We start from the raw sequence: 27,955 nt of genomic DNA on the forward strand, positions 1-27,955 counted from the left end.
TCCACTTTCCTGAGTAAACGTGTTATATGAGTAATAAGAAAAAGAGAGGAAGAAAGATATAATGGCTACAAAAACAAGATTAATGAAGTTTTAATAATCTGACAAGTAACGCTGAAGCGCCTATAGTTTTTATGTTTCTGGTTAAATGTATTACTAAAACTAAGATTTTGTTCTAAAACAAAACAAAACTCTTTCAGAATTAAATGTAATGCATTTCAGCAGAACTGTTTGAAATTAATAATGAATTTCTCCAGTGTTCCATCAGTTTGGGAAACAAAAACTCTCAATCATTTTTGTATTTCACATGCAGTTTTTTTTTTTTTGCACAGTAGCCATTATACCTTGTCCATCTGTCACAGAATATGCCTGTTTCAACAATGTGTTTTTCCAATTGAAGAATATTAGGACAACAGAACGCAGTTATCTTGAAATGCACACCTGTTAGGCAGCCAAAGGCTCCATCACATATCCCCGCCCCCCCAATCACAAACTGTCAGAGGCATTTTTCTCTGATAAAGAAGACACACTGAATGAGGTATCATCAGGCTCCGGTGAGGCATGATTGAAATCCATCTCTTCTAATTCAGGAGGTAAATCTGACAGCAATGCCTGAATCAGAAAATCAATTTTTTTGAATTAGTATCTGGATATATATATATATATATTTTTTTTTTTCTGATCTTATGTTAATAATTGTAGTCTCTTCTTGTTGATCTATTCTTGTGGATTCAAAGAAAGAACACCTTTATCTTTCAGGATATTGTAAAAAAAACTTACCTAAAAAGTTGTGTATATCCCACTAAGGAAACAACACACAGTTTTAGATGTTGGCAGTATGGAGTGTGTAGAATGGAATCCTGCACCCAGGAGAATTCAGGAGGGAATTCAACTATTCTGAACCAGGCGCTTTCAAGTGTTCAAGCTCAGTGATTTTCATTCTGGTCTTTGTTCACTGATTACTGCTAAAAGACCTTAAAACCATGTTCATTATTAAGATATTATTTCCCAGTTATGTTATTCTTTAGAGAAGCCCACATTTACAAAAGACTATAATTGCTCTTGGTGGGGAGAACAAACTTTGATAGGGAAGAAGTTCAGCTAAGTTGACTTCAGACTAAGCTTTAACTTGAGAAGACCTAATCGCTTTTTTTCCTTTCTTTATACTATGTCCATGTCTACAGATGGCCAAGCACCCACCAGGCACAGCCGAATCAGTGGATCTAGCCGTTGTAATGATGTATCTGGAAAGGTGCTCATTTCTCTGCTGGAGTAATTAAGATAAGCCAAGAACCATGACTAAGCTTTGCTATGGTCTAATTGTTTCATCTGGAGTTGCAGAACGTGCAGCCATACTAGAGAAATAAATAAGTAATCAAGTTTTATGTGGCTGACAGTACTGATGCCTATTTGACCATAAGAAATTTTGAATGAAATGATTGATTTGCTGCTCCCGATGCTAAGACTAATGCAGCATATCTGACAATTTTTAGACAGCATTACTTGTTTTGGGTGCAGTGGTAAACAAAGACCAAGGGAACAGGAACAAATGAAAACCTGTCACTACCCAATTAAGGAACAGACAGACAGGACATGTTGGAGAACATATGAAATCCACTGTTGAAATAAGGCAGTATTCTCCTATTCTCTTTATTAAAAGAAGTGACAGCTACAAAGCCTATATTTTTGTCTTGTAGCACAGGGACAAGATTAAAACTGTCTCTGTTTTGTCAGACTGTGTAAGAAAAGAGTAACTCCTATTGGGAAGAAAAGCTGTTAGTGATTTCATCAGATTAAATTGCCCCTGAACTTCTTGCAAAAGCAGAGTATTTATACAGCAAAATCACCAAAGTTGCTACATGCTGTCTCAGATTCTGAGTTGCAGTAATAAATAGGACATAGAGCCATCTTCTTCTAGAAATCACTAATCCAGCACAATGAAATCGGTAGTGACATGGACTGAAAAGTCTATGAGAAACAACTCATTGAAGTTAGTTCACTGTGCAAATCTAGGGGTACCATATGAAGAAGACAAATGCTCACGCGAGCACTCGCTGAACAAGTATTTAGAATCTTAGAAATTCAAGCAGATAAGATTTATAGATATAAATTCAAAGGGGGAGATTCAGGAATCAAATAACATTTCGTTGTCACTGATTGATGTGGAATAACTAAAATTTAGTGTAGTTAAGAAATACAAGAAGTTTTTAGATCTGAGGCAGTGAAGGGCACTACTGATATGTGAGATTCACGTTAAAGTTTTTCTTTCAGTATCGTACTGATTCTCAGCACTGGTGACTGAGTGAATCTCTGGGTCATGGTAATTGTTGGAACTGCCTTTTTTCCAGATATTAAACACAGTTCACTCTATTACTATCAAGTCTTCATCAATGACAGCTATTGTACCATTCTTGTCAAAAGATTAAATCTTTTCTCAAATATACAATCAGTGTTTATAACACGTATTATAAATCTTTAAGTGTAAATGCCAAATTCTGTAATATTAATCATTCTTGTGCTCCTTGCAAAGTAGAAAAATTGAAATTCCAGAAAGGCTTACCTAGGGTCACAAAGTAAATTTTCAGTAGAAGAATAATTGTAACCAGTGACTTAGTACAGTGATTGAATGATTATTCTTGTATATTGTATATTTATTTTTTTAAAAAACAATTGGGTAATTTAATGTCAGAGAGGATCGGTTTTAAAAATACTGAGCCTCTTCATTGGGTCAGCATAACCTGTGGACCACACCTCTCAATTTATCCAAGTCAAAATTAATGGGAAAACATTGGTAATTTCTTAACAATGAGAAACCAGTGACAAAATGGGTTCTCTTTCAGTAGGTGGAATAAAAATTAATTCGTCCAGAAAGAAACTTCTAAATGTTTCATATTACAGACAGTAGACATTTAGAAGATCACCTGGATAACTTTTTGTGGATTGCTATTGGTATCTTCTATATTTAGTGTCCATACTTTGAGATAACATTATACCTCAGTTGTAAAAACTGATACTTTCTATTGGGGAGGTTGATCATAGAGCATTGACATTCAGTATATTTTTGGAATCATTTTATTTTTCTTCCAGCCACATTTTTGCCTGTATCTCAGTTTATTATTTTAAGTATAAAATAAAATGCCTGTTAGTTACTTTTCTTATTTACCAGCAGCCTTAGGGAAAGAACCAAGCTAGAGATGAGATTATAGTTAGAAAACAAAATGGAGATTGTGTGCTATTCCTAGATGGCAAGAAACATAGATCACGCTAGTTAGCTAGCTGTGTAACTGAATTCAGAGCCTTATTACAACTTTTCAGACCAGGACCATGCTTCAAGTTATTCCTATGGGTGGACCTAATTTTTTTTGGCAGTTATTTAAAATTTATGATACCCTTGGGACCACATTCAAGACTACTGCTCTTATTCATTTGCAATCTGTAGTTCGGGTTCCCCCAAAACAAACATGTCTCCAGTATCCCATGGAATATGCATAACTCATATAATAAAGCTATAAAGTTAAAGAAAGCTGGCAAAGGTAACTGAAGACTACTGTCTTGGGAAGTCTGTGTATATCAGAGGGTGAGAGAGGAAAATCCATGTGGCAGGACACATAATATACATGCTGGCTTGAGCCTCATGAGTAAATGCTTCTAGTTGAAATTTTGTGGTTCAGCATGTCAGTAAAATATGTTAAGACTTCTTTCCTTTATGAAAGGGAGAATTATGAGATGCTAAGGCTCTAATCTTCCCCCCGGACATACACAAGATAGGCTATGTATGTGTGGTTTTGCTTGTGTATAAGGGGTGGATTTTTGTACTCCTTACATTGTATGCACTGTAGCTCAGTGCATAAAAACCTCTGAGACTGCTTCCTACGTATTGGTTACCTGTGTCTCACACGACTCGCACAGAACTTCTCTGATTAGTAAAACCAGCATGGTGGTATACAACTCAGGGGTCAATTTGATTATCAGTTAATATTAAATGATTTTCTGATTCTTTTTAACAAGCCTAATATTGTAATATAGAGTTCACATGAAATTATTAGGTATAAAATGTAATTTGGGTGGAATTTGTAATCAAAGTCCAAGTGGTCAACAAAAGACAATACATTTCGTTTTTGTAGTAGAGAACTCAAATACTTTGCTTCAATTGGGAAATGCAAGGTGTATACTGTGGTCATATAAAATTTCACAAAATAATTTCATATTTTTTTAGTGATGAGAAATAACACAAAATAACTAAAAGGCATCCAAACATCTGTGAACGCTACTGGGTGCTGGCAGGTAACTAAAATCCAGAAGAGAGGCAAATGAATGTCTTACCTCTTTTATTCACACAAGATTACAAAACATATGTGTCTGTCCAGCTAGGGTAGCCCTGTAAACTTTTTGAAGAATTTATTTTAAAGGCATTTTTTTCCTCTGCTTAAAGTCCAGCCTGGCATTAATTAAGTATATTAATCAGTTGCTCTGCTTTTCCACAAAAGCAGCACAGAAGATCTGAGCATCCATTCTCAAGAAAAATTTTAAAAAGGACAGGGAGCCAACAAGTGTTTTTTCCATGCCAATTATCAATGAAGCATTAAAAATGAAAAAAAAAGGTGCAACACGCCATTTTTCAATATGACACACTGCAATGTACTAGCCTCTTCTAGAACCTACCTGCTGTTGTTCTTTATCCTCAGCTTTCATAGCCAGTACCAAGCTTCTAACAAAAGTCTGAAGTTTGAAGTATTTTTGTTTCTGAATCTCTAGCTCATTTTCAATGAATCTGACTTCTTCATTCTGGAGGAGAAAATATCAGACAATGCAATTAGCCTATGTAAATCTAGGACTGTACATGTTTGATGAATAATAGAATTCTAAAAATAGAGATAATAAGGAAAATATAATTTTAGCATAAAGAAATATAAAACTTAAGGAAACTATCCTGGTACTGAAATGTTATATATTATCATTATTATTATTAAAGATATACCCATTATTTGAAAGGCAGAGTTTGGGAGAGAGAGCGATCCCCCATCCACTGATTCACTACCCAAAGTTGTGACAGTCTGGACTGGGCCAGGCCAAATTTAGGAGCCAGGAACTGCATCCTAGTCTCGCATGTCGGTGGCAGAGGTCAAGCACTTGGGTCATTTTTCCGTGCTTTCCTAGAACGTTAGCAGGGAGTTGGATGAGAAGTAGGGCAGCTGGAAACAAAAAAGGGTTCATATGGTATGCCTGAGTCGCATAAAGTGGTTTAACCCATGCCACGACCATGCCAGACTCAAATGCTGCCTTTTAAGGAAATCACCAACAGAAAACAATTTTTCTATGTTAAAAATGCACTCAAATGGATTTTGGTAAGAAAAAAAATCAATGAACGCTTCTTTTGCAAGGACCCTTCATATCTAATCTAATTAATATTTGGATTAGGATTAAGAGTAGATAAAAGTCCTTAAGAGCAATAGCAAATACATAATGCTAAATGTACCATTCAGAAAGTCGGATGCTAAGAACCAAGAGAAGATCCTTCTCACACACCCACCCACGCGCCCAAGGAGGCATTGAAATGACTAGGACTGTTTTCGGTAGCATTTTGCAGAACCATTAAGTCACAGTCTGTTATTTGTATCTCCAAAAGTAACACTGTGTACTGTTGATGTGAAATTCCCTTTCTAGACTCTATTTATGCTGGTTGTGTAGGAAACAACAACCGGATTACAGCTGAGGAGTATAGGTCCACTGTTAACTGTGTAAACATGGGTAGGCCAACTGATGACAATGAATGTTACCTGATCAGCAAAATGGATATTATATGGTCATCTTTGTCAATTCTAGTTCCAAGGGTCCTCAGTTTCAAATAAGATAATGGTCATGAAACTAGTCTAAAATTTAAAGTGACAGTAACCAAGAAAGTATGTTATTGGCATAAGGGTAGACATACACATTAAAGGGATCAAGTTGAGTTCCTGGAAATAGCTGCACACATATCAGGGTACTTTGGAATGTTCACGGGATGACATATTTTAATTTTAACTGGTATTGAAGGCATAAGACTCCACTAAATAAAGAGTGCAGAAAATAAAAATATCATAGTCCAGGAGGAAAATAGGCAAGGAACTGTAAATAATAATCAAATTAAACTATGCTCAATTTCACCACATAAAGTAACTTAAAATATTGACAAGTCATTAAAACTTTAGTAGTATATATTCTTAACAATTCTTGACATATTTAAAATATAATTGACAAAGCACTCTATTTAGCAAAAATAAAATAAAACAAAAATAAAAATAGCAAAAATAAATCTTATATAAATATTGATATGGAATATACTGCACATATATTTTACTATAATGTAATTGAGTTGACTGTAAATTTAAGTAAAAATATATTTGTATGAATGAAAACATTCATGAAAGATGGTAAGAAAAATAGTTTATTATTTTATGCAAAACCTGTAATTCATGCATTGTTTCTTTAGGATACACAGTTTTTTTATTTTATTTTTATTTTTATTTTATTTTTTTTTATTAATTATTTTGCATTATGTTAGTTTCATAGGCTCTGGGAATCCCCCCATCCCTCCCCCTCCCCTCCCCCCGGTGGCTTCCTCCACCTTGATGCAGTATTACAGTTCAAATTCAATCAAGATTCTTTCCTTGTAAACATATATCAAGTATAAAGTCCAACTATTTATTGTCCAGATGGGTTGAACAGTCTCTTGGGGAGACCATTTCTGGTCTGTTGTTAGAGCTGGCAGAATATCATCCCATTCAACCAAGAGTCCCGACATAACATCAACAGCAATTTGCAACATTATGGAATTGACATGGTTGTGAGTAACCAGTGTGTTACAAAAAAAAAAAAAAAAAAAAGCAAGTTGTTAACCACAACCTATGATTAGCTCTTTGACATCTCAATTTTAGTTTATATACAGGACCGGCTGCTATAGACCTTAAAATGGCTATAAGGTACCATTCAGCTGTCTCGTGTCTTTTCATTTTAGTATTTAGCCATTTGTTGTGTTGAAGTATAATTTTGCTGATCTTGGCAGATTTTAGGGTAATCTAGACTGACTTGTAACTCTAACAAGACATTTGTCGACAATTAAGGTGCTGAACAATTTTTTGTTTGTTTTTGGGGGGGGGTGTGCAGGGAAATCCCCAACACCATGGTGAGGAGTGACTAATCTTTGTGTCCCACCCAGCGAGGCATGAGCCAATCCACGCCAGCTCTTTCCTGTCAGATTCCAGGCTCTACTTTTTGTTGTTTGTCTATTTATTTTAGGTTTTTTTAGTTTGTATGATTGTTTGTTTGCTATGAGGGGTTTTCGGAGCGACCCCAATGGTCATCGGCTGGGAGGGTGGGGGTCCAGAGGTGGAGCCAGGTTCAGACCAGAGAAAGCTCTCCTGCCTGGTGTCGAAGGACATTTATCGTTCTTCTGTTTCTGCGAACCGCTCAGGGCTTCTGGTTGTCTTTCCGATGATGTTGGTTTCTGCACAGTAGTGTTTGGACTTCTTCCATCCCCTGCGGAAGCTCTGGTTGGGGGTGGGTGACCTCAGAGTACTCGGCCTCCGAGGGCATCCAATTCCCTGTGGTCTCCTAGGCAGTTGGGATGTAGTCCTTGTTGCTCATATTAATAGTTTGTGGTGAAGGTCTGGGAGTCTTCATGGTTGGGATAGGATACACAGTTTTGTAAACTTTTTGAGAATTCTTTGAGTAGATTGGTTCCAATTATTTTTGCACCAAAACAGACTTTTCCATGAACATTTTGAAGTAATCCTATTTATCATAAAAGTAATGGGCAATTCTTGCACAAGGAAGGTATAGTCTCCCACCCCCCCAAAAGGTGGTGGCAATATAAATGTAAATCCACGGGCAAAAAAGAAAAAAAATATTATCAGCCCTTATATACAAAATATACAAAGAATGAGATCATAAACCTAAGTATAAAACCTAAAACTGAAACACTTCTAGAGGAAAACAGATGACAACATTTTTTGTGATGTTGGTTTAGGAAAAAAAATTCTCAAATAGGACACAAAAACATGCTACTTAAATTAGATTTTACCAAAAAAAAAAAAGAGCCCAAGTCTCACATTGGAGCATGTGAATTTGTTATTGATAAAGCTGATGCTGGCAGGCGTGGTGAGGGCGCAGATCATTGGCTTTCTGCTGCTCACATGGTAATGCTTGCTCCAGCCTGGCACAGCCCTGACTGCTGCAGGTATTTGGAGGAGTGAATCATCAGATGAGAGCTCTCTATCTCTCTGCCTCTTAGACAAATACTCTATTCTTGGGCAAATTTTTCTTTTAAAAAAATCATTTGGTTTAAAAATTTTATTAGGTGTTGTTTTTGTTATTTTTAAAATTTGTTTTTTAAATCATTATCTTTCATGATACAGTTCCTCCAGACAAAAAAAGATTATTTATTTATGTGAAATTCAGAGTTAGAGGGAGACATACACATGAGAGAGAGAAAGAATCTTCTTTGGTTGCTGATTCACTCCCAATCACGGCTGGGTCAGGCCAAAGCCACAAGTTTCATCCAAATCTTATATGTGGATACAGGGACTCAAGCACTTTGACCATCTTTTGCTGCTTTCCCAGGCCACCAGTAGGGTACTGGATCACCAGTAAAGCAGTTGGGATACAAAACTGAACCGGAACTCATATGAGATGCATCTGTTGCAGAAGGTGGCTTAACTTGCAGCACCACAATGCTTGCCCCATAAATACATTTTTAAAGTGTGGACAAATGCATTTTTGGTCACTGAAAGTTTGTGGCAAATAGATTAAACATTAATGTGCAGTTAAGGTGCTCGTTAAAATACCTGCTCTGGCACCTGACTGTAGTTTCCCGCTGACTGAAAGCCTGGAGGCTCTTCCACTCACGTGGAAACAACAGACTGTGTTTGTCTCCCGGCTTTGTCCAATTCCAGCCCTAACCTGAGTCAGTGCGGGCAGCTGGAGAGTGAACAAGGGGCAGGGGGAGCTCTGTTTCTATGTCTCTCTCTCTCTCAAAAAGAAAAGATATTGCAAAGAAAAAAAATAATAATAATACAAGCCATATATTCTGAAAAGTATTTGCGAATTGTGTATCTGAAAGACTGCACCTAAAACACATATATAATTCTTATAAACTCAATTATAGAACGAGAAACAGAAGAAAAAAGGAGGCAAAAGTTTGAATACATGCTTTATTAAAGATGTATGAATGGCAAATAAGCACCCAAGAGAGATTCTAAATATGATTTTGCATTAAGGATATGCAAATAATAAATTTTAGTTAAATGTTATTGCTTATGTACAACAATGGTTATAGTTAAAGAGATTGCTAACACCAAGTGTTGATGAGAATGCAGAGTGTTTATACTGGTGGGACTGTAAAATGGTGTAGACATTTTGAAAAGATTTGACGCTTCTTATAAATTTCTTTTTTTTTTTCTTTAGTGTACTCAGTATTTTTATTGCAAGTTATGTTCCTAAGAGATTTAGGCCTACTTTTCCTATAGTAAAATTCTGCTGCTGTCATAAAGTGAATTGAGTATTTGTTTTTTTTTTTTAATATTTTTGACAATCTTTACATAGTTAATTATGGCAAAAAGGTTCAAGGGCTATTGGGAAGTGGGTAAGACTATTATTTCCATATTGTTTCCTTCATGTATCTGAGGTAAAGGGGGATATTGATGGAGAAGCCCCACCCAGTTTGCCACCCACCCCAAGTCCCGGGTGTGGGGCATGATCTGAGATACTTACTTAAGTGGTTTTGATAGTTCACCAGTTATGAATCGCTGCCAGTCTCGCCACTCCGAGCGTGATGAGGTCGTTGAAGAATCCACTGATTGACATAGTCCATCATAGAGTCTCCATTTGCCCAGTATTTCGCTGCCAACATATAGCTGAGGTGGTTGATTGACTTGTTCTGTCTTCTGTCTTTTCTTGGCTAGGGTTCTGAGTCTGGCATTTCGATTGGGGAGATCTCCAAAGAAACTTTGAGGTATTCCCAGACCAGATGCTTGTATGTTCTAGCAAGCCCAGAGCCCGGCACAGTCCATCGCCCCGATCAGCTGGCGGTTGCAATTGCTGGGTTGGTTCTGGTTTCAGTCCCGACTTGTACTGGAACCAATGGGTGTTGCAGTCCAGCCTGGTTCTGCCCAGCACATACTCAGCCCTCACATAAACCAGTGGGAGCTGCAGCCTAGTCAGAGCAACCCACAATAACCCCCACCAGGCCCGCCCCCTACCCTGGTTTGCCAGTCTGTAGCAGACTAGTCCAGTCTGTCCCACATCCCATTTGGCTCTTGTACTTGTCAATGGGTATTGAAGCTTAGTTCCATCTAACCAGCTCAACTATCCAGCCCTCATGGATGTTATTGAGTGCCGCTCTGTCTAGCTACCCCAGCCCCTGTCCTAGTTTTCATGCCCTCCCGCGGGAGTGGTAACCCAAGAGGGAAGAACCCACTGTTTGCCTCCCAGGTTGCTCTCAATCCCGATTTATGCACTCTTCGGGTGGTTCTGTGGTTTGACTTGACAGAATTAGCTCCCAAAGCCGGCTTCTGCCATCTGATGCTGCGGCTAAGCCCAAACAACCCTCACCCACTCTAATTTTGTTTGCACCATGGGAACAATCAGCCCAGCCTGGCTTTTCCCTGATCTAGTCCACATAAGGCACACAGGTGTTGTAGCCCTGCTTAGTCTGGTCTGCCCCATCCCAGCTCACGCTCTCCAGCGGGAGTAGGTGTCCAGCAAGGGAACCACCCCCTTAATCTCCCTTCCTGGCTCTGGCCCCTCCCTTCATGGTTCTCACGCGTGCTGGTTGGGTGCTGCGGTCACATCCAGTACAGGCAACCTCACCTTGGCATTCTGTATTGTGCACTGGTTTTTGTCGCGACCGAACCTGGCTCGACCCACACTCTGTTCTGGTGTTTGGATTTGCCAATGGATGAAGTGAACTGATTCAGCCTGGTCTGCCCCTGACCCATGCCAAATGTATGCCAGTGGGAAACTTTCCATGGCCTATTCTGGGCTATTTCCTATCATGCTTCTTGCACTCACCTGCAGGGACTGTGTCCTGCCAGAGTTGCCCAGGCTCCTCCATCAGAACCCCTCCCAATGCCAGATTTTGCGCATACCAGAGGGTCCATGAGCCAGCCCTACTCAGTTCACCTCCTGTCCTAGCAGGAACAGTGGCTTTTCATGGCTGGCTTTCAACCCATTCTGGTTCTTGCTGTTGAATGTTTCAGCCCAGCCATGGCTCGTCCATACCCACATACGGCTCACATATGGCTCAGGAGGGGTTGAGACCTAGCCTAGTCCATCCCCCATCTACCCTGGTCCTTATAAATTTCAAAATATTCTCTTACCATGTGACTCAGTAATCACCCTCATAGATATTTACCCAAGAGAAATGTAAACAAAACAAACACATGTCTACAGAAAGACTTATTCATGAATATTCATAGCAGTTTTATTCATAATAACCCCACACTGGCAATAGTCCAGCTTTCATTAGCAGGTGAATAAACAAATTGTGGTGTTGTTTACACAACTATGTTCACTTGTCAAAACTCATCAAACTATAGACTTAATGCCATGAATTTTGTTTTACAAAAAGTTATAATCAACAAACCCGATTAAATGCAAAAAATACCTCAAAAGGAAAAAAGAAAACCTTATTTCCTCCTGTATCCTTTACCCATAATCTCACCATTGCGCTCCTTCCCCACTCCTATTCCCTGTTTCTGGGAATTCAGTTGTTTCTGATATCACACAAGTGCAGTATTTGTGTTTCCATGCCTGGCAATGTTTTCCAATCCTACCCATGTTCTTGCAAATAATCATTTTCTTTTTCAAACCTGAATGTCATATGTGGTGAATATAGTAAATAATAATGTATTAAATATTATTAATTGGTAAGAGTAAATTTCAAGTCTTCTCATAACAAAAATGATGAGATTTGAGATGATACGTGAATTGGTTTTATTACATTATCCTACATTATATGCATTTGTCATAATATTGCTTTGGACTCCATGAATATGTGAAATCATAATTTGTCAATTTATATTTAAAAGCAAGAGCTTTTTTGAAAGATCAGGTCTATTGTTAAAACCATAAAAGTAAGCTGGAGAACCAAGGGAAGTATATCAGGATCTTTAACAATGGCATTTATTAAAAAGGCTGCATAAAATAAATTAAAATGAGTTGACCTTATGGACATTTTTGTTGTTTCAATTGAGATTTTGTATTCATCACATTCAATCTGTAAACATGTTTACTGCATCACTTGTTTTGTCAGCTCTAGAACTTATCTGATGTAAATTATTCCTTTTCAGATCATTTAATATCAAGTGAATCAGCTAACCTCCTCATCCAGAGGCACTCTACAAAAATCTAAATCCCTCACAAAACAAACAAACAAAAACTAGGACAGAGAACAACAAGGAAAGCTTAGAATCAGACAGGAAGGAGTCAGCGTGGATTCACTTATACTTTACTAGGTAGGACACAAAGATTAGTTACTCCTCACTAGGGTATGGAAGATTTCTCTGCACACCCCTCCTAAAACTGTTCCGCACCTAAACTGTTGACATATGTCTTGTTAGAGTTATAAACCAGTTTAGACTACCCGAAAAACTGCCAGGTTCAGTAAAATTATGCTTCTTCTCTATAAACCGCTAAATACTACAATGAAAATAGACATGAGACAGTTGAATAGTAGTACTCTATAGCCATTTTAAGGTGTATAGAAGCCAGTTGTATATCAACTAAAATTGAAATGTCAATGAAGTAGTCACAGAATGTGGTTAAGAACTTACATTTTTTAACATATTGGTTACTCAATACCATGCCAATTAATTCCATAATGTTGTAAATTGTTGCTGATGTTGTGTTGTGGCTTTTAATTGATCGGGATGATACTTTCCCAGCTCTACCTTCAGACCAGAGATGGTCTCCCCAAGAAACCGTTGAATTTATCTGGACAATAAGATGCTGGACTTTATGCTTGGTATATGCTTGCAATGAAAGAATCTCAACTGAATTTGAACTATGATACTGCAACAAGGTGGAGGAATCCACTATGGGGGGGGGAGGGTTTAGGGAGGGGTGGGGAGAATCCCAGAGCCTATGAAACTGTGTTACATAATGCAATACAATTAATAAAAAAAATAAAGTAAAAAATTCTAAATCCCAAGTAAGCATTAAATAATGAATATTCCTGCCATAACACAAACTACTAATTCTAAACGTTTGCTTTGGCCGATATTAATCATTAGAGCAGTTGTATTGGTGAAGCGCTGACTAGAAGTCTTCCTGAATACAGGAGGTATCTGTCATCACTAAAGCAGTGTCTAGTTTGAATGCACAGTCTTTCAGAGCTGCACTCACAGTCCATTAGGGGACATTCCGAAACATTCATTCACTTTTGCCAAAGTCAGGAGACATCTTTGGGTACACAGACCAAATCTTCATGCAAATAATTCTCCTCTCCAGTATTTATGAAATGTTTAGAAAGCATAAACCACTTGAAGATAATTTAATATTACAGACATTTTCTTCTTGGAGTTGTTTTTTTTTTTTTTTTTACAAGTCTATTAAATACTTCCTAGAGTACAGGTAGTAATTTCTGTGTACTCTAGTGAATTTCCTTAGTGAGTGGATTGGTTGGGAAGAGAACTAGTCCAATAATATCAGTCACTGAATTTCATAAAACAAGATCTAGCTCACTGCTCTAATTGTTAAGACCCTCTTTAGCTTCCCAGTAAGCTTTATCAGTTTTTCTTCAAGATGACTGTAGGGAGCATCAAGGTTCTACGTGTACCAGAGCTTTGATCTTTGAGCAGGCTGTCAAGTAGAGGTGCTATTTTATGACATAGCTATTCATGCTTCAGATATTAGGCCTATCAACTTGTCTCATAAGCATTTGGGGCTAGTTAGGACTCTTAGCAACACGGAATCTGGTGATACATCTCAATCAGAAATTCCACTATGCCCAGACTATGTACTGATGGTTATATAGCAATAATTACCAAATGCATCATAGGAAAAACACTCTTCAGCTTGCTACAGTAAATCCTAAGAATGACACACTAATTTATTGTGTGAAAAATTTATAATGATCCAGTTCCTGATCTTAATAGCTGTTATATAAATGAACATTTGCATAGTATCATTAACATTGTTTTCAAAGGTAAATTTATTTATTTTCTCACTCATCAATAAGTAACTGAACATGTTCATGCCAAGGTCTTGGCCAGGTAACACTTAAGTGATTAAAATAAATCTCTGCCTTCAAGAAGCTTATGATGAATCTATTCAAAATTTCATCCTCAAACAAGGAACACTAGTGTTTGTATGCAAAGATAGTACAGTTTTCTCAGAAGACAGATTTCTAAGCTAGTAACGTTGTTTTATGCCAACATCCTGAAATCCACAATGAGAACTGCTATATTATGTTTACTTACACTTCCCTTAGACTTAAGTAACACCATTCACACAGTAGATGAAGTATTTCTTAGTAATGTTTTACGTAGTTTCTGATTATCATGTAGTTTCATTTTTATGTAGTTCTGACAGAAGTGTATGCACAATGGGGATGTTTTATACATGACATCCTGAAAGGGACAGTGAAGGACCCCTTATTCCCACAGCGATTACCATAATGAAAAATACCAGATCACTAAAACTAAAACTAAAAAGGCCGGTAACAATGCTGATGAATATTTCTGGACTGGACACTGCCCTGCCCTGCCTAATCTTCAGCTCCAAACCTTCCCAAGCAGGCTGCCACCCTGGAGGGGAGAGGTCCTGGAAAGAATCCTGAGTTCGAAGCCCAACCCTGTCTGACCTGTTTGAGAGTGCTAAGTGGAGCACACTTAACAGCTGTGCAATCCAGTGTGCTCGTCTGTAGTTTCCACAGTCTGTGCCAAGTGGCGGCTGGCAGAACCATTTTAATCCTCAACTGGGCATTTAGAAATATTATATGACCATGTAGGTGAGATTAGCTTGATTTCTTGTGCTTCAGAACAGCAACAGCAACAAAAACTTAAGGTTTGTGTCAGTTGAAAATACAGTCTAAATACTGGATCGTCCTTACACTCTTTGACCACCTTGCAAATCAATTTCCAAAGACATATTCTGCTTGTGTTTACAATGTTTAATCTTTTAAAGACTGACATGTTACAAACACTTGGAAAACAGAATCTGTTTAATGGCATGCGTTTCCATTATAGTAATACTGAATATATACATATATGTATATATATATATATATATATATATATTTAGAAGATGACAGCTGCCGTCTTTTCTGATTAAATGCCTTTTTTGGGTAACATTTTAGGACTATTAGTCTCTGCTTTGAACACAGAAAATATTTCAAGAAAAGAACTTTTGAGTGTGGAAGGAAGAACTGTGTGGCTGAAATTTCAGGAGGCCTCACAGTTGCCTAGTAAGAGGATACTGATTAACAAAGAGATGTTATTTACAGATCTGTGGAAAAAACGACATACAGACTGATAGCTTATGTCAAAATTTAAAACAAAAATATGTATGGCATGCTGTCAAAGTAAGCCTTTCAGTTCAGTAACAAGTGACATAAGAATAGGTCATCTCCATTCATATTCATTTTGCTTTGGGAATTGTTTTAGAATTTCTTCCAGAACAGATTATTATATGTTTTTTTTTAAGTTTTCAGAAGAAGCTTCCATTCAAGATTAGTGAGGGCCACTGGGAAAAAATCTCCTTTTCACCCCCATTTAAAAATGAATGCTGTCATTAAAGAAGGCTTTGTCAGAAATTGCATGTTAACCACGAATACACGTTGCTTTACCTTGTCATTACCATACTTACTTTTGCTCAGCAAACTCTTTGCTTGAAATCACAGCCACCAAATCAGCCAGCAATAACTCAAGTGAGTCACACCCTGATTGAGAGCTCCCATGCCCAAGGGAAAAAAATCCAGAGTCCCAGAGTGCTTATCAAGTGAATGCATCATAGTCACTGTAAGCCAGCATCATTTCATACTTCATGTAATGAATTTAATTTTTTTTTTTACCTTGTAATCCAAAAGAGAATTCACTTGTTCTACTTCGGAATTACTTATCAAGTCACTTTCCTCATCATCGATAATTTCTATTTTCTGAAATGCAAGAAGAAATGTTTGTATCACATGTACCAGATTATTTTCACTGCATTCAGCAATGCATATTTACTGATTGAGTTATCTAGTCTAGGTTATTTGGAAAAACCTGAGCATCGAGCTCCTTCCTTCTGCCTCTAATCGATAACTGTTTAGTAGCTAGAAAAAAAATTTCCAGTATTTTTCTTAAAATTGTAAAATTCCTTCTGAAAACACACACACACACACACACACACACACACACACACACACACACACACACACACACACACACACACACACACAGAGCAGGCATTCAAATTCTGCTTAAATAGCGCCCTCCAGTGTCCGGGAAGTCACTTCTGGTAAGGGTAGGCTGTTTTAATGGTAAAACCTAACTGACAGGAAAAGCTTCTGCTTTAAGTCTCTACCTGTCTTTTTTGTGACTTCTATTGTAAAATGTCAACAAAGGACATGTATTCCAAATTGAAATGTACTTTTAAAAAATTTACATATTAACAGCCCTCCATTAACTAGGCAATTGAAAGTAAATATCTATGATGTAATGATGAAAATTGCATGATGATTTGCTTTATTGGCCAGCCACAATGAGGTGTGCTAGGGAGAGAGAGAGAGAGAGAACTTCAGAATTGAGGTATAGCTTAGTTTATACAGGATCTTACAAGCAGTAGGTACTAATTAAGTATCTGTCAAAAGAATCAACATGACAGCTCAGTGTTGATTTGAAAAGAATGACCAATAAACTCACCCCACTATGGGGATCAGGCAAGTTCTCAATCAAAAAAATCTTGTTTTGTTTTTCTAAATTTAAAGTAAAAACCGAAAACCTAAACAAAATCGATTCCAAATGTTTCTTTTGTATGTTAAAAAAATTGCGTCTAAGAAAAAATACCTTTGGACACTTAAACCCTGCTAGCCTAAAAGAAAATGTTACAAAGGGAAAAAATTAGGCTAGATTTAAAAGCAACATGTTGTAGGCAGAATTTGAAATCAGGCTTGCAATTGTGATTAAAAGTCACAAACTTGCAATGCACATATCTGCTAGATTGCCTGTGAGGATAGGATACCTTTACAGGGTTTGTGACCTGCAGGCTTCCCAGGCAGGAGGACAGCTGCAATGAAATTGCTTTCTGTCGCTGCCTGGACATGAATCCATTGTTTTGTTTTCTATTATAATCACTCTCAACTTGGGGCTTAATCATGTCGGCTCTCTGTAGACTTCAGACTTGATATATTTTTTCTCTTTTCATGTCTTTTCGATTCTCTACCTATTTGGATTGGTTCTGGGAAAAAGGAGCTGGCAATTCAGGAAAGAAGACACCAAAGGCCACTGCATAGATCTGTGTTTATAAATAGGTCTTATATGTCTGTGTGATTTGTCATCCATGAATAATTGGGGGCACTCAGAAGTTACAGAGGAAACCAACCTTTGAAAGTTTAGAGTTCTGTCTCTGAAAATCAATTGTTCTTAAAAAAAAAATTAGGTGCGTAAGTGACTGTGAGTCATCCTATGCTATGACTTCATTCGTCATCTTCAAATGTCTGCTGCAGGGGAGATTCAATACAAAGAAATTCAGGCTAGAAATAAATATGTCTTTAGGGGAAAGGAGATTTCAATTTGTAAAGAACCATGTGAATTTGTACACCCTAATTCAAATCTATAACAGAAGGAGATTATTAGTTGGCAAAAATTGAAAATATTGGTATGATTCATAACCGAGGAAATATTATTCCTAGCTCACTAATGAAAAACATGGCTTTGTCTCAAAATCGAAGTGATGCCTGTTGCATTTAGTGATAGAAGGTCAAACATGGACTTCAGCTAGGACCGAAACCACTAAAATACAATTTCTAAATCATGTTTTGTATGTAGAAATCGCTGTTGGATACTGTTGGTTTAACAAAAAAAAAAAGAGGAAAATGGTATTTTATGTGTTCAACTTTTATTCAGACATGTGGCACGATCATAGTGTCAAATAAATAAGGCTTGTAATGGAAACCAGGGTAAATTTTGAAGTTACAGCCATTTTGTAGCAGAAAATTCCATTATAAGGGCCATGTTTTTTATGGTTGCAATCAAGCCCAGCATGTTGATTCAAAAGCAGACTCAAAAAGCAGAATGACACTATCCTTCATATCTAACTTCGCTTTAATACCGTCTTGATTTCTGTGTTTCTTGATGGGGTACGATTATAAATAGATGTTGCTAAAACAGCAGCAGCTTAGGTAACATAGCTGAATGTTTACATTTTCATAAAATCCAGTTCAATCCGTACTGTGCCTACATCTGTCTGCTTTGCAAATTCTTAATGTCATTTCTCTTTTACTGCAATTGAAAGAAAATCTGAATGTGGAGAGAGAGTGAGGGAGAACATCTGAGAGTGCCCCCATCTGCTGGTACACAGCTCAAATGTTTGCAAAGGCTGGGCTGTCCTGCCCTCTCCTCCCTCTCCTCTGCAGCCCCCACCCCAACCCCTGTCACAGGCTGAAAGGAGCCAGAGCAATCCAGGTCTCCCACCAAGATGGCAGGAACTCAATTCTTGGGTTGTCCCTGCTATCTCCCAGGGACTGTATTAGCAGGAAACTGGAATCAGAAACCTGGAATTGAATCTGGGAACTCTGATGTGAGATGACATCCTCACTGCTAGCAATTTTTAAGATGAGTAACATCTTTTTCAACCAGAAAGAAGACAGGGTTGCAAATAACATATACATATATATGGTCTAAGCAGAGGAGAGAACGTAAAAAAAAAAAAATCCTGGATACAAGTGTCAAAATTCACAAAGGCTTCCTTTTATGATCTCAGGCTAAAATTCATTTTAATTTGGCCAACTAGCAAACGAGGAATCTATTCTTTGTTAAGTGTGTTGAAGAAAAATACATAAAATGTCACATACTTACTAAGTACTTGGGTTTAATGTTGCAAATCCCGTAAATGCAGAAAATTTGAGATATGAATTACAGCAGTTTAGATTTCATGTATTAAGCTTTTCAAGATATTATTGGAAAAAATAAGTTCTGTTTTGTTTTGTGAAGCAGAGCAATATTTTATTCCAACAATACTGATATTATCACCAACTGGAAACATGTCCTTAAAATCCATTATGTAATGAGGAAAGAATTCCAAACTGTGCATACCACATTATCTGTGGATTCTGCATGGTGATCCTCCTCCTTATGCGTCGTGGCCTCATTCGGAACAGCTTCGTTGGGCTCTTCTGTAGGAAAACAGATTTCATTTTTTATATCTCACAACTTAATGGAGGATACCTTTTCTGAGATCACTTAAACAATTTTCCAATTATAAAAAGACACCAATGACAAACTTACATCACGTGTGTTTTGAGTAATTTTACTTTTAGCAATGCATCCTAAAGCATTAAGTGTGATTAGGTACAAATATAAGGATTGTTACCACTGTACTATTTATAATAGAAAAAGATGGAATGCATTTTTATTGCTAACAATAGAGGAGTAGAGAAATAATTGGAGAACTGTTTCTATAATAAATATTATTGGGTCACTAAAATGAAATAGAATGATATTTAATAACAAGGGAGATATTCATGGTCCATTCAAAATAAAAACATAAAAGTGATAAAAAAATCGACTATGTAGGGACACATAATCTTGGTTTCATAAAACAAAAAGTAGAGAAAAAGATGTCTGGTGTTTACATAAAAATACTTCTATTAGTCTCTATGAATGGGATTGAAGGCGATTTTTATTTTTCTTTCATTTGTTTATTTGTATTTAAATGTTCTACAATGAATGTGCATTATTTATTGTGAATATTTATAAGAGATAATTTCAAGTATGTTATAAACCACATAAGCACAGTATATTTTCAAGTTTTGAAAAAAATACACACACATGCACACACTGCTGTGCATGCACAGAGACAATATTGGCAAAAATATTCCGCCTATCTCTTTTCAGAAGGGTTACTACCATGGGGTAGGATTGATTATTTCCATTTTTAAAAAATGGTGTTTACAAGTATTTTCTACAATTTTTGGATCAAAACTTAATATTCTCAAAATGAGAAAGAAACAAAGAAATCCGCTTAGAAAACCACTCTCTTAAAAAGCTTTGCTTGTCTGAGCTAAGAGTGACTGATTCCAGGCACTGGGTGTCTGCACGCATAATCCCCTGTGTCTCAGATTACCTGCAGCCCCCACTCCCTAGAAAAGCTGCACAGTAATAGTTCTCTCTCCCTCTCTCTGTGTTTTCCTGCAAGGCCATGCCATGGAGATTATGTAGATAAATGCGAGTAGACTGTCTCAGCTCCTTGGCAACCAGCATTTTATTTCACCTTAGAATGCAGAACAAAGATAATTACCAGTCTTCCAGGAATTTTCCCCCATGAAGTGATGTATAGGTGTGTGTTGGATGAATCTGGAGAATGGTTAGGAGGAAAACAGGATTGACTCAGGAAGTCACACATGAAAATTCAAAGTAAAATGTCTGGGAAAAAACTTAGCAGAATTTTAATTTTATATTTATTATAAATTTAATTCTTTCACTAGATCTTTGTAAATTTTATTGTGTAATTTAAGGCATACACCATGTTATAAGACATACATATAGTAAAACGACTACTATGGAGAAACAAATGAATAAATCCTTCTTGTAATGTGGTTGTTCATTGGCTCCCCAACCCCATGCACCTCACCTTTGTGGCAATTGCAACTGTAATCTACTTGTTCAGCAAACGTCCTGAATATGATAAACTTTGGCTAACTGTAATCCTTGTGCTGTTTATGAGATCTGTTGGCTTGTTAGTCCTAGTTTGGTACTTTTTGTCCTTTGGCTTACATTTCCCCATTGCCCCCTGTTTCCGGACGCACCTGGACCCTCATGACGAATGTTTAATTCTTCAGCACTCTGTATTTGATCTTTTTTCTCCCCCCTGCCATTTTCCACAATATGGATGGACCCGAAGGACATTCTGGCAAGCGAAATAAACCAGACACAAGAAGACAAATCTTGCCCAATCTCAATTTAATATATTCTACACATCCACCTATCAATTAACCCTTCTATCTATCTGTGATAATGAGTAGGTGGAGTTTCTTCTGTCTAGGAAGCATCCTGGAATTTCCCTATTCATTATCACAGACCAGGATTAGCTACAGAGCTGATGTTACCATTGGTGACATCACAAGAGAGGTTATATTGCTCATCAGTCAGGTGATTATTTACGTTCTTTAAGGATTTGCCTTGCTCCTAACTTTGTACACATTTGTGCTTTCCAAGCAACATATTTATAGGTTGTGGATTATTTTAGAAGTTTTAAAAACTATTTTGATAATTTCAAAATAAAAATACATAGTGATACAGATGAACATAGGATGTTTTCTTCTACTCTCAGATAACTTCAACATTAGTGAAAATCTGCAAGCTCAGAAACTGGCCTTAGTGCGCTAATTCCTCAAGAAAAGCAGTTTGTCTCATTGCAAAACAAATAAATCAATCAGTGATGACTCCAGAGGGCACTCTATGTGATGGCTATATGCCTCTACCCAGTAACTATACATACAATTATCTTCCATGTGCACACCAATGATACAGATGAAAATTAGGGTTTGCAGTAACATTTAATTTTCTCAATAGTAATTGTTATGATATTTGAAGGTATTGGTTTCTTGAGATGGTAAAAAATGTTTAACATTGCTCAAACACAGAATTTGCTATTGAGGTTCTCAGTCATCGACAGATGGCCTCTGCTCCTGTTTGCACTTGCAGAACATATCAAGCCAGAAAGCGATTTCTTCATCAGGCTCAACTACATCTCTTTTATCTCACTCCACACAGGGAAGGGGAAGAGAAAAGAAATGGGAGTGGAAGATATGATGTGGCAAGTGGAAGTTAGGGATAAGTCAAAACATGTCAGGGAACTACCCGTCTTTTCAGAATCAGAAGAATAGAATTGAAGCTACTAAAAGAGCAGCAGCACTTTTTGTTGGCTCTAGCTCAACTTTACTCTTACTACATTTTAAAAGAATTCTTATTTTTGCTTGTGCGGATTACAAAAATCCAGTATTGCTTTTGATTGATTTTTGACATGTATTATGGAGGCTTTCCAATGACTTTCTAATTTGCTTTATTGTATTCTTCATTTCTAATAATTCAGTTGGATTTTGTTTCATTTTTGCTATTTCTCGTGTAATGTACTCCTTAAATTCCTTGAACATGTGTATGTGCTTCTCATTATTTTTAAGATTTATAATGATTTCAAAAAAATTCTTTATCAGGCAATTCCTCAATGCCTTCCTTAGTTAATTCTGTGTTTGAAATAATTCTTTTGCTGCTTTTCAGGGGAGATGTCAGTAACGCCATTCATTGTGCCTGTCCCTGTTGTTTTGCCTTTGGTCATTGCACCTCTGATTAGCAGATTCTTCTGCTTGGGGTCTGTATTTTAAGCTGTGTTCTCTACGGGTTGATGTTACGGATCTTCTTCACTGCCTGTTTCTCTGTTTGCATCATTTGTACAACTCCCTCCAAGGAGTTTCAGTTCCAGGCTCCTGAGTTACACTTTTGCCATGGCCTGCACAGACAGAGGTCCCTGGTTGCCACGCTATACCACCTGTGATCCTGTGTTGTGGCTGCACTGCTGTCTTCTCAGCCTTTCTCCTGTTTGCAGTTCCAGCAGTATCTGTGTAATTCGTGAAAGTTCCAAAGTAGACATCTATTTAACTACACTTCCTTTTTCATTAACTAGAAGAGAATTTGGTCAGCATATTTAAGTACATGATGTCACTCTGGGACAGATTTTAAAATTAGTTTAATTATTACAGAAAGATCATACAGTCAAAACAATCGGGTTGGTAGTCACTATCAGCAAAATGAGGAAGAATGTAGAACAGAACGATTAGAAAACTGTACAGAAAGAGGTTCTTTTTAATGCCTGAAAATGCTTTTATGCTTTCCTGTTGCAATTTCTGATAAGAACGAAAAGGTTGCCATGCAGCTGTGAAAAACAAGCTATCGAAAGAAAATTCTAGGCAATTGTTCTCATCAAATGTTTTTTGATTCATACACTAAATTCACTATCTACTTTTTCTCATTAGGTCTTGTACTATGGCAGCTGTCTGGAGAACATGCTATTAAATGACAAAGGATGCCAGTGTAGGAGCAGTGGTCCATTAAAAAATAATAGTGAACCATTAAAATGGATTTCAAAATTAACTTTCACTTTTTCTCCCCATTAACTGCTTATTTTCTAAAATTCCCTTTTGAATGGAGAAGTGGCAGCTAGGGAATAAAACTCCACTTAGGGCATCTGTGCTTTCTTAATCAGCCTATTTCCCCTCAATTCTCCTGTCCACTCACAATAACATAGAAATATCTACTCCTCCCACCCTAAAGCCCCTGCAACTGGCTGCTAGTCAGTAGGCTGAAAGTCACGAATCACTGCGAATATCCAAGTATCCCCAGGCACATATAATTTAACGAAGACTAACAGGAGACAAAATGTTCTAATGGGCCTCCTATATTGGAAATAAGAGGGTTGGAAATGGTGCAATGCTTCTTTTTTTTCATGACTTTTAAAATCTGACTCATAATTCTCCTGTACACTGAGTTCTCTGCTATCATCTTCATTAATGTCAATAACAAATGTAGAGAGAGAGAGAAAGAGAAGGAGAGGCTTCAGTATTCACATTGAAAACTTTAAAATGTCTGGTCTGAAACTGCATGGCCTGCTCAATACTAATGCATTTCTTTCCCTTTCATTACTCAACCTAGTACAGTCTGTTTTTCTCCACATAATTAACTGCTTTTTCCAAGAACCTCTTTAACACTCAATGGCTTCTCCTTTTTTTCTACTCCATCACTGAAATAATAACCTTTTTCTGAAATCTCTCTTTCCTTGGTTTTAGTAATAAAAAATTATCTTGAGTCTCCCGTAACTAAATCTTTTAATGGCTCCCTTTTCACACTCAGTCTCCCAATTTGGATATTTACCAGGACATCATCTTTGCCCATTGCCCCTTCCTGTTTTTAATTTTCTTTTCTAACTAAATCTATTTAGGTATGTGGGCATTTTTGGTCTCAACATGTAGGGATAATTGGTTAAACTTTTAAATAAGTAAAATCAGGTATTTTTCTCAGATACATTAAGGCAACATAAAGTCAAGGTGAAATACATATTAAGATGCAAAAATTAAACCACATAGATACCAGAAGCATATACGGGAGATATCTACCATGTATTGGTAGATTTGATGATTTGACCACAAGATTATTGAAGGCAAAAATTCTGATATCAGAAAACACTATTAGGAAAATTAAAAGGCAAACAATAAACTGGGAAATATAGTGTTAATGTCCCAAATAGTACAGAATACAACAAAAAGAAACACAGTGGGCAAATGCATGTGGGTTTTTTTTGGTTTTTTGTTTGTTTGTTTGTCAATCATAGATACAAAATTCCTTATAAACTGTCTGAATCCATTGACATAAAATGCTCAGAAAAGACACACTTATACGTCATAAAGTAGTTAAGCAGTTGTCTAGAGCTAAAAGTAGGAAAGAGAATGGCTTGAAAATGGACTCAAAGGAGTTTGCATGATGAAAATGAAATGACATTGACTGATGGTGTTACTTGCACAATTCTGGAATACTTATTAAAAATCACATAATTATATTGTTAGATTGGTATCGATGAATGAAATGTTAGTTAATTAAAAATTTAAAAATACAAATAAAACAGTGATAAAACAAAAATCACTAAATTCTATATTTATAATGAATATTTTTATTAAATAAACATTAAAATTGTGTTTAAAATATTTTTAAAGTATCAGGAGAAAGGTGTTTTTATGTTTTAAGTCAGGCTGAAATTCACTTATCATGGGCAAATGGTACAATTTCATGCGATTGTTTGAAATCCCATTTAGCCAAACACTGAGAGGCATTATATAGATGATCCAGGATTATTCCCATTTGCAGATAAGGAAACTAAATGCTGAGGTCATATAAACAGCTAATGGGGAAGTTAGAATTTACATCCAGCTTGCCTAACAGGTAACCTCGTGTTTGCCACATTATGACACATCTTTCATCGAAAGTGTTTGTAATGCTCTAAATTGTCTAAAATTCAAATAAAAATAAAAATAAAGTCATCTACCCAATTGTAATGCATGTACTGCTGTGATAAATATTTCTCTTTGTAAAGATCCGTTTTATTTATTTCAAAAGCATAGCTATAGCTATGTGCCCAGAGAGAAAGGGAGAGACAGAGCGAGAGAGAGAGGTCTTCCACTTGCCTGTTCACTCCCCAATTTATCCCAATGGTTGGACCTAGACATATCTGAAGCCAGGAGGTAGGAGCTTCTTCCTGTTCTCTCAGGTGAGTACAGGGGTCCAAAGCCTTGGGCTGTCTTCTACTGCTTTTCCAGGTGCATTAGCAGGGAGCTGGATAGGAAGTGGAGCCGGGCTCGAAGTGGTGCCCATATGAAATACCAGTGCTGCAGGCAGTATCTTAAAGTGCTATGCCACAGCACTGATCTTTATATAATAAACATTTCTTAATACGGTAGAGCATTATCACGGCAGATAAACACTCCATGCGATGACTTAATGTGGGAGAATGCTTAGGTGGTGGCATTAAAAAGAAATCTGTCTTTTTAAATGTCCAGTCAAATGTTTTGAAGACTCTAGGTTTGCAGTGCAGTAAGCTGAAAGGCAAGTGAAAATGCATCAAATTTACAATGGCTATTATTAGGAGGTACAGCATATACAGTACCTTGAGAGCTTCCTTCAGACAAACAGATGGATACTTCATCATTTCTGTCATTATCCTCTCCTACTTCAGGCCCAGCTTCCTCTCCTGGTGTGAGTGCAGACAAAGAACCAGACTCTGGCTGTTCAGAGAAATCAGCAGGGCCTCCTCTGGGGGGTGGAACTTCAATCCCCATTAAACGATATTTCCTTCTTCGGTTCCCAATCCAAGTCTTTATAAGAGAAATACAAGAAGAAGTTTTGTAAACATATAAATCTTAGCAGTTCTGGTCATTAAGACGATCGAATGGGTGCTGCATACAATATGATTAAAATGAATACAGAGTTCCATAAAACAATGAAACTTTAATGTCATTAAGCTAAAATAAAAAGTATGTTTTAACTTTAAATTGTTTCTCAGCAGAAACAGAATATTTATCTTAACACTGAAACTTTCAAGCCATATGAAGTATATAACAGATCACTTTTGTTTCTATTTTTCATCTGGAGAAAACAATTCATTAAATCTTTCAAAAGGAAAATGAATTGGTTCCTTCTCTAAAGGAATCAGGTGTACAACTATTATAGTCCATAACCCATTAATAATTTTTCAAGGTGAAAATGTTAACTTTGGCTCCATAAAGGTTGTCCTGCTGTTTCAAGCATGCTACAATACAATTTTATTTGTTTAGAATAAATTTTTAAAAAAGATTCATTTATTTGAAAGACTGGGTTTACAGGGGAAGGAGATAAAGATAGAGAGAGAGAGAAAGAGAGAGAGAGAGAGAGAATCTTCTATCCATTGTTCACTCCCCAAGCAGCCACAGGGGCTGGAAGCTAGCAGCCAGATTTCCTCCCAGTTGATTAACAAGCTTCCAACGAGTTGGGCCGTGTTCTGCAGGCACATTAGCGTGCTGTTGGATGGGAAAAGGAGTATCTGGGACTTGAACTGGCACCCATATAGGGTGCTGACATCACACGCCATGGGTTTATTTGTTACACCACAACAACAGCCCCTAAAATGAATTTTCTTTTTCTCTCTTTTTCTTTCTTTCTTTCTTTCTTTCTTTCTTTCTTTCTTTCTTTCTTTCTTTCTTTCTTTCTTTCTTTCTTTCTTTCTTTCTTTCTTCTTCTTTCTTTCTTCCTGTTTTGGTGTGGGCGTTGCAGGTGTTTATCACAGGGTAGCGATGCCACTTTGGGATTCCCACCTTCCATAGCAAAGAATCTAGGTTTGAGTCCTGGTTCCACTTATGATTTCAGCTTTCTGCTAATGTGCACTCTGGGAAGCAGAAAATGATGAACCGAATATTTGGATCCCTGTCATCACTTATGCAAGAGACCTGGATGTAGTTCCAGGTTCCTGGTTTAACCACAGCTCAGTTCCAGCTCTTAGAACCGTTGAATGTGAGAGGTGTCTCGGTTTGCTTGTCTTTGACTCTCTGCTTTTCACATAAGTAAAAATAACATTAAAAAAAGCATTTGTTGTTGTTGTTTGAAAGAGTGAGCTCCCAAGAACTGGTTCCTTTCCCAAATGCCTACAATGACTGGGTTTGGGCTGGGCTGGAGCTAACGCCAGGAGTCAGGAGTGTTATTCAGCTCTTCCTGATGGGTGGCAGGAATCCAATTATTTGAACTGTTACTGCTGCTTCTCAGATATGCATTAACAGAAAACTGGAGTCAAGAGGCAGAGTAGGAAACTGAAGCAGGCATTCCAACGTGCGCAGTGGGGGTTGTCACCACAAGGCTATATGCATGCACTCGAGACTATATTTTTTTTATTCTGGAGTTTTTTAAAAAATTTTACTTCTTTTTATTATTATCATTTTATGATACAGTTCCATGGATCGTGGGATTTCCCTTATTCCCTCCCCAATCTCCCCAATTCCCTCCCTCCTCACTGAGTCCCCGTATATCATTACTATAGTAAAGTTCTTTATACACAGTCATATGTCCATCATTGTGGGCATGGACAATGGCAGACAGTCTAGCATCCTATAGTCAAGATATAGTAAACAGTTTCATTGGGAGTCCATCTTTTTCTGGAAGTAGAGAGACATACTTCATTGCATTCTAACATCTGGATATGACAGTCTCCATTA

At 37.1% G+C, this 27,955-nt stretch overlaps 1 protein-coding gene across 1 annotated transcript in view; it reads right to left on the bottom strand.

The window, feature by feature from the left end:
* Positions 1-439: 439 nt before the first annotated feature.
* The window catches only part of HDX (highly divergent homeobox), a 123,045-nt gene continuing 95,529 nt past the window's right edge, over positions 440-27,955 (bottom strand). Inside the window, exons 6-10 of the mRNA XM_004592790.3 lie at positions 25,882-26,089; positions 19,269-19,348; positions 16,046-16,129; positions 4,660-4,782; positions 440-609 (exon numbers count right to left, since the gene is read on the bottom strand). Of these exons, the coding sequence (XP_004592847.2) occupies positions 484-609; positions 4,660-4,782; positions 16,046-16,129; positions 19,269-19,348; positions 25,882-26,089 (621 nt within the window). The 3' untranslated portion in view covers positions 440-483. The remainder of the gene's footprint in view (positions 610-4,659; positions 4,783-16,045; positions 16,130-19,268; positions 19,349-25,881; positions 26,090-27,955) is intronic.

Source organism: Ochotona princeps, chromosome X (genome assembly GCF_030435755.1).
Source record: "Ochotona princeps isolate mOchPri1 chromosome X, mOchPri1.hap1, whole genome shotgun sequence".
Taxonomy (NCBI): domain Eukaryota; kingdom Metazoa; phylum Chordata; class Mammalia; order Lagomorpha; family Ochotonidae; genus Ochotona; species Ochotona princeps.